Source organism: Perca fluviatilis, chromosome 2 (genome assembly GCF_010015445.1).
Source record: "Perca fluviatilis chromosome 2, GENO_Pfluv_1.0, whole genome shotgun sequence".
NCBI lineage: Eukaryota > Metazoa > Chordata > Actinopteri > Perciformes > Percidae > Perca > Perca fluviatilis.
The window spans coordinates 19,227,187-19,234,863 of NC_053113.1; the positions used below are offsets into that span (position 1 = coordinate 19,227,187).

Sequence of the window (7,677 nt, forward strand, 5' to 3'; positions counted from 1 at the left end):
CTACATCGTTACGTTCATGATGGAGTGCACACACATCCATAATTAGTTACGGGCTATGATGGCAAGGAAGTAAGCAGAGGTTCAATGAATGGTTCAAAAACACTGCAATTGTGGCTCCAAACAGAAACTATTAGGAAGAGAAGTGTGGATGAGGAGAATATTTTGAGCAGCCCTGTTGAAACTAGGGGTGGGTGGGGAATCGATGCAACATGGTATTGCGATATTTTCCGTGGCAATATTGTATCGATCAACGGACGCCAATATCGATCTTTTATTATATAAAGTGCACATGACAATTTAACCTTTTGGTACTAGAATAATAAGATCAATTGCTTTTTCCGCTAGATGGAAAATTGATGGGAGATGAACAAACCAGAGACATTTTTTTTTTATAGACGAAACTGATGTTGACAAAGTTTTGCTTTGGGGACATAATTTGAAGTTGGAAAAAAGGTAATGAATTACAATTTATCGCAGAATATTGCAATATGTTTAAAACTGCATTAATATCGTATCGTGACATAAGTATCGTGATAATATGGGGCCTCTGGTGATTCCCACCCCTAGTTGAAACTAAAGTGGACGAGCACAAGTGCCAGTTGCTACTTAAGCAGCGGCGGAGAAGTCTCTACAGCACCTGCTAGCGTAGCAAACGGCGCAAAACGGTGAGGAGATATGACCCGAGTTTTGATTCAGTTAGAGCGGGTTGGAGGAAATGACGTTACAGCGTGGCTGTGGCTGTCAACAATAACTATTGTTTTTTGGAATAAACCTGCCTCCTGCGGTAACTGTCCATAGCTAAATAAGATGGGCCTATGCTACTCTATTTTAACGTGGGCCATAGTGGTACTTAGAGAGCCTAATGTTTTCTGAAATGGTAAGTGAGATACAGCATTGTATCGTATGTTACAAATCACAACAATGAAAATGACTTTACAGTCTCTGACGATTTTGTGTCATCTATCTATTTATCAATCTATTTATCGAACATTAAATATTGGTGATTTAATGATTAAGCTATAAATCAATGCATCTTATCAGCGCTGATAAACATATATGACATACACCTTTGACCCTCCACATACAACATCATCATCATCAACATATCAAATTAGTGTCGCTGTCACTTAGACCACTGTACTGTAGTTGCACTTGCGAAACCATATCACTGACACAGCACTTTTTACTATATGCTTATTGTGAGCAAACTGTCTTGATTATTGCTGCTGTTGAGTGACCGCCTTTGTCGAAGTCTGAGATAAGAAACATAGAAGGTATAGGAGGGCAATTCAAGATCAATTTCACATGCCCTAGACATGAACAAACCAACCAGTGACTTTGCATAGACCAACACTAAGCAGCTCAGATGTTTCACACACAAACACATTAGTATCAATCTATGCTCACAATTTCTTGCTGATAAAGCAGCTCCAGCTGATCCAAGCATACATAAGAGTTTTATCTTGAATTCATTCTTAAAGAGAGCTAAAAGTCAAGAATCTTGACAGACACTTCTGCAAAAAAAAAATAAAAAGGCTTTAACTGGTAAATACTGCTGTGGAGTTGCATTTGAGTCAACAGAATGTCTTCCCTTGAACTTTGTTCTTTGATATGAAACCAGAGAGGAATCTTTCAACTGCAGGCCCAGAAAAAGACAGGAAAAGGAATGAACTTGATAAGGCAGCTTACGTAACCAGCACTCATCTCTGTCCCTGCTCCACTCTATCTTACCTCCATTCCCGGCACATTAGAATAAGTAATTGCTGAAGCCGGCTTTGCTGGTTGGAAATAGGGATTGAAGTAAAGTGCAAAAGACTAAGTTTTATTGATCCCCTCTTTTATTAGAAATCAATACACACAGAACCTATTTATGCACAAATGGAGAGATATCAAAGTGAGTGGGCTGCCAGTGCTAGACCAGCACCCTGAGCGGTTGGGGGGGGGGGGGTACGGTGCCTTGCTCAAGAGCACCTTGGCTCCCTACTTTGGTACGTACGGGGACTGGAACCAGCAACCCTCCGGTTCCCAAACCAACTCCTTGAGACACTGCCACCCCTAAAATGTACATACAGTGAAGGAGTGTGTTGACAATGCACAATGTAAACCAGAACATACAGTTTTTGCCAATTGCTTACATACTGAAAGTGAATGCTTATACAAAAGCTTTAAAACCTTAACTTTTGTAACAATGTCTTAAACAAAAGGAACCAAAGGTACAAACACGTGCTCTGCTCTGCACTTTGTTTGCAATTCTGCAACACACTTCTTGCAAAACACTACACACTGTTTCTCACATTAGACACTTTGTTCAAGATTGAAAACTCTTGCAATCATTGGGAAAACACTTCTGTTAAAAATGGAAAACGCTATCTGAAATTGGGGAAATATCCCCTCGTGTGCCGCCATTACGTAGTCTGCAAGGAGTTCTCCATCACCATGCCACTGTAGGTCCCTACTTGACCCCTGACTCCCCATTTCTCAATCCGATTGAGGAATTCTTTTCAGCTTGGCGTTGGAAAGTGTCCAATCGCCAACTACATGCCCGCAGGCCCTTTCTGCAAGTAACAGAAGAGTCATCTGGAGACATTGGGGTGGGGTCAGTCTAGGGTTGGATACTGCATGCAAGGCGATATTCCCCCGTTGCCCGGCCAGGGATGATACTGCTTGTGATGTGAATGAGGTGATGTGGCCAGACCCTAACAGAAGGCGGGATCCACAAACCATCCACCCCATCCTTAGTCTCACTATGCACCATCCACACGCTGCGGAGCGGAGGAGAGTCTAGCTAGTCCACATAGCATTCTGGGATGAGAGAAAAACTTGCTCTGGTTTTTGGGCATTTCTTTAAACCAATCACAACTGTCATGGGCGGCGCTAAGCTCCGCACGGAGCCACTGTAAAATAGTCGTGTGAAAGAAAACTTGATTGGACAGATAGTCTAGTTAGCTGTCTGGATTTACCCTGCAGAGATCTGAGGAGCAGTTAACCATAGTCCTCATAAATCCACCGGAGTTTAAAATTCCAACACAAAGAAAGCGGAAGGTAACGGACATCGGCGAAAATAAATGCATCCAGCGGAATTTCCTGCAGCACCGGAGCAATCCCGGAAGTGGAACGTCAAGGATATAGACTACCAAATCCTTAACAAAACAATTTTTAGTTTACCATTGCACTGTAATTTTACTGACATTATTTTTGTTATTGTTTGTTTACAGCAACATATTGTATGGACTACTGTAGTGTAATTCTACTTTTCTTTGAGTTTTTTGTTGTAAAAACCAGCAATGGGAAACAATAAAACTTTCTTTCTTTCTTTCTTTCTGAAGCCTTTCTATTTTTTGCAGATGTTCTGTACTAAAACAATCTTTCACAAGAGCCTGTAAGAGAAAATAGGTATACAAGGTAGAGAGAGCAGTGTTTTGTGTAAAGTACATCAGTGTGTTGCTGCTTTGAAAGAGTCATTCAATTGGTGCATGTGTGTATCATTTTGTTGCTAAAATGCCATTTTGAAAAAGGATTGATATGTTTTGATTGCAGAGTTTAAACTTGACATAGAAGTGAGATATTTATCTCATCAAGTGTTGTGTCTTCTTTGGCTTGTGTGAAAAGTTTCGACACAATGAGCCACATTCTGCAACAAGTGTTTATGCAATCGGCAAAAACGTATACACAAATACACACACTGTCCTGAGGGAATTATCAGGCGGACCCTGTCCTTTGGACACACACACACACACACACAGACACACACACACAGACACACACACACAGACACACACACACAGTATATAAAGGGCTGGGCTTAAACTGCCTCTCTCAGTGTGACAAGCATAAGGGGCAAAACTACTACCTCCACTCACAAACAAATTCAAAAATGCCTGCAGACTACAATGGACGTTGGGAGATGGTGAGCAATGAGAACTTTGAGGACACCATGAAGGCCATCGGTAAGTTGCCGACTCTTACAGCCTGCATAATGGCATTGAACAGGAGACTGTAGCGTGTTACCTTCATTAAAATCAGGAGTCAATTAGAAGGCTGCTTTTTAAAGATGCAGCCAATAGGGAGGGAGGCCTGAGCAGAACATTTGGAAGGAGTGTGACAGAAAGAGTGAGAGAGCAGCAGTGTGAGGGAGCGAGAGAGAGAGAGGAAAAAAGAGGAATGCTGTGGCACTGCTTCATTTCCTCATTGAGCTGCTGTCAGGCCAAGTTAACCCCGACTCTGTGAGCGGTTGCCGTCTGTTACCACGCCAAATAAATATTAATTCACTTCCTTTCTGCATTTTCATCCTCCTGATCCGCAGAAAAGGAAGACAGATTCCGACCCTGGATCAGGCAGCGGGCCAGCTCGTCATTAAAATAAAGAGAGAGAGAGAGAGAAAGAGAGAGAGAGCCCATGGCTCGTCTCTCCTCCTTTTAGCGCGTCATTGATCAGGCCCAGAAACACTTTCATTATTCACGACTCTATCTGCAATTCATAAAACAACCTCGATACACTCTGCTGACACAAAATCCGGGAAATCCTGAATGCCTCCACCTCATTTCCATCGAGCGGATAGGAAAATGACATCCTTATGGAAATGGGTCAAAAATATTATTTAGATGGTAAATATAGGGACCTCATCTGTAAGAGCGATGGGAAGAAATTGAATTTTTACGTTAAGGCAAATGGGATATGAATATCTAAACGGTCGGGGGTGGGTGGCTCTCAGGACCCAATGCTGAACAGGGTGGAGGAACTCATTTGACTCAAAGCAAGGTCATTTTTAAAAGGTAAATGAGACTGTCAAAAGGACCAGCAGGAGAGGAATCATAATAAGTGGCCTGGGGTGTCATGTGTGTCTGTGGATGTGTGCTTTGAAGTGTCTGTGTACATAAGGATTTAGTCTGTAAAGAAGTCCAACTACACACCAAAATGATGGATTTATACTGCTACCACTGACTCACTTTAATCTCATTTGTTCATTCTTGCAGACATTGACTTTGCTACCAGAAAGATAGCTGCCCACCTGCATCAGACAAAGGTGATCGTCCAGAATGGAGACAAGTTTGAAACAAAGACCCTGAGCACCTTCAGAAACTATGAGGTCAATTTCACCGTGGGAGAGGAGTTTGAAGAGTTCACAAAGGGCCTGGACAACCGAAAACTCAAGGTGAGGCGTTTTCTTGTACTTTACACCGAACTGCACGAGGAAATTGCTATTGATGACTTTTATAATAAAATATATAAAACACAATTTTTGAATAATAATAACCAATACCATTTTGCCTGTGTGTTTGTGTGGTGATATCAGACACTGGTTACCTGGGATGGGGACAAGCTGGTGTGTGTTCAGAAGGGGGAGAAAGCAAATCGAGGCTGGACACACTGGATCGAGGGAGACCTGCTACACCTGGTGAGAGAAAGTGTGACACATTGGCTAAATCATTGGAGAGCTGTAAATGCTGTGCCATATTTGCCAGGAAATCAGAAGTGTGATCAAAATTGTCTCAAGTCGGCCACATGAAGAAAAGAAAAAAACATTTACCCCTTTACTTGCTTGATTAAATATTTCCCAACGCTCGATTAGACCAGACTATCGCAATAACAATAAACGAGATAATGAATCGCTATCTAAAATATATTGATGTAAGCTCTGCCCGATTATGTAACTAAGAGAGACATTTGTTGCATCATGTTGGACTGCAGTCTAAAGGTCTGTGTTCTCTTTCAGGAAATTACTGTGCTGGACAAAGTCTGCCACCAAGTATTTAAGAAGGCCTAAAAAGTCAAACCTTATCTGCAAAAACTGTCTGTCATGTCTTGCATGTTTCTGCCTATTTATAATGTAATTGTGAAGACCTGTAATAAATTGACTTAATGCCACTGTTGTTTTTTTATTGTGTTTTTATGTAGCCTGTGTATGTACAATATGTACTTATGTAGGTATGGATTTATGTACGGGAACAAAAATCAACACAATTCATTCCGGACAGTCACATCAAATCTTAATTTTTCAAGGTTAGGCATTCAGATTTTAAAACTGACCTTTGCACTGAAAGTTTTTTCTTATTCGAAAACTATGTCTTGGATATTTGTACAAAGTTATGTAATAAGTAAGGCGCTGATGATGCACTGCAAACAATGTCAAAATATAACTAGTTTAAGTTTCATGTTCAACCTAAAATCCTCCTAAAATTTGCATGAGAAAAAGCCATTTTAATCCATGCTCATGTTTTCCATTCACTTAAACGTACAATATGTAATTATCTTCCACAACGGGGACTCTCAGTCGATACTATTGATGTAAACACAGACTTTTGATGACTTGTGAAGTTGTGTGGTGGGATCATGGTAATTGTTGTCCTCATTGTTAACCACCATTGCAGATTAAAATGTATTTGTTCACATAGAGATAATCTATTGAATTTGTATAATGTTACCTTTAGTAACATTTATTGATGTCATGTTCTAATGAAATAGCAGCCGTTTTTCCCCAGATAATTACTTTTCTATTAGTGGTGGTAGCTGACCTGGTGTAACCTCATAAAGTTACGGTATGGTTTAGCCACCAAGCCTTAGCATGAGCCTATTGTCATATCATATCATATCATATCATATCAATAAATCAGGTCTGTGTTGAAAGGTGGCATGGAATTAATGAAATAATGATGCTGTGTGGTAGAAATAGAAATCTTGATATACAATTAATCTCTAACGAACTGTATAATCTGGTGTTCCCCCTGTTTTTCCAGAAGTTAAAGCAACTATCACTGTTTTTTTGTGAATTTGCATTTGAAAACTGGCAGCAGGGTTGTCATTACTGTAAAATGAACATTGACTGTCACTAAAATTAACAGTTTTGTACTGTTAATGCAAAGTACATTATGAACTGTTTTTTCATACTTTCACAGTATTCTACAGACAAAAATACATATAGCTGTTTTTTTCTTTTTCTTTTACAGTATCCTGCAATTGATTGATTTCTTTAGTTTGTATTATTTACATAATAAAACTATTTTTAACCTAAATGAATACTGATTTAGCGGATTATACATAGGAATAGTCACACAACATACGATTAAATGTATTTTTGTTAGGAAAAAGGCTATAGGCCTAATGATTTTACTGGTTGTTACTCTTCTCAAAATATCTGTCCAAAGCCATGGCTACAAAGAAGTTTCCCACACCCTGAACTAACCCCACAGATAGCCAAATGTTAGCCAAATTATCCCAGCCTGGATAGGAAAGAAGTTGTATGTGCATTTTCAGAAACAGAACACAAATAAAACAGACTGTAAAAAATGTGCATTGTCAAGACGATCATTATGCTTCATGAATTCACTGGTAGAATACAGTGTACACATCCTTAGATATTTAGAAATTAAAATGAGCTTGTGTTGCTTAGACAATCAGCTCTGATATTCTAGCTAGGTGCTGAATCGTTCTATCATGACATGCACTATATTCAGTAATGCAAACAAACTGGAAATATCACTGATATTCTTTGCACCAATTTATGAATTAAATAAAAGTGCTAACGGTATACTTGCAGTTTAGTGTCCCAAATTATTTTCCAAAAGCTGAGTGTCCCAAATGATGAGGGTCTTATTGGAGACACGTTGCCCTAACCCTAACCCTAACCATAACCCAAACACCTGTTAAACAGATGGTTTAGCAGGTTCACAATTAAGGACA

The 7,677-nt window shown here is 39.8% G+C and overlaps 1 protein-coding gene across 1 annotated transcript; it reads left to right on the plus strand.

Moving 5' to 3' along the window:
- Positions 1-3,804: 3,804 nt before the first annotated feature.
- On the plus strand, positions 3,805-5,865 carry LOC120552546 (retinol-binding protein 2-like). The gene is made up of 4 exons (XM_039790691.1): positions 3,805-3,947; positions 4,974-5,152; positions 5,294-5,395; positions 5,714-5,865. Exons 1-4 carry the CDS (start codon positions 3,875-3,877, stop codon positions 5,762-5,764), a joined length of 405 nt encoding a protein of 134 aa, XP_039646625.1. The 5' UTR covers positions 3,805-3,874; the 3' UTR covers positions 5,765-5,865.
- Positions 5,866-7,677: the final 1,812 nt, after the last annotated feature.

Bases quoted from the DNA above. Each gene is read 5' to 3' on its own strand.
- LOC120552546 (XM_039790691.1), top strand. From the start codon at position 3,875: ATGCCTGCAGACTACAATGGACGTTGGGAGATGGTGAGCAATGAGAAC. The intron at 5,153-5,293 runs GTGAGGCGTTTT...TGGTGATATCAG, and splicing joins TGGACAACCGAAAACTCAAG to ACACTGGTTACCTGGGATGG. The intron at 5,396-5,713 runs GTGAGAGAAAGT...GTTCTCTTTCAG, and splicing joins AGGGAGACCTGCTACACCTG to GAAATTACTGTGCTGGACAA.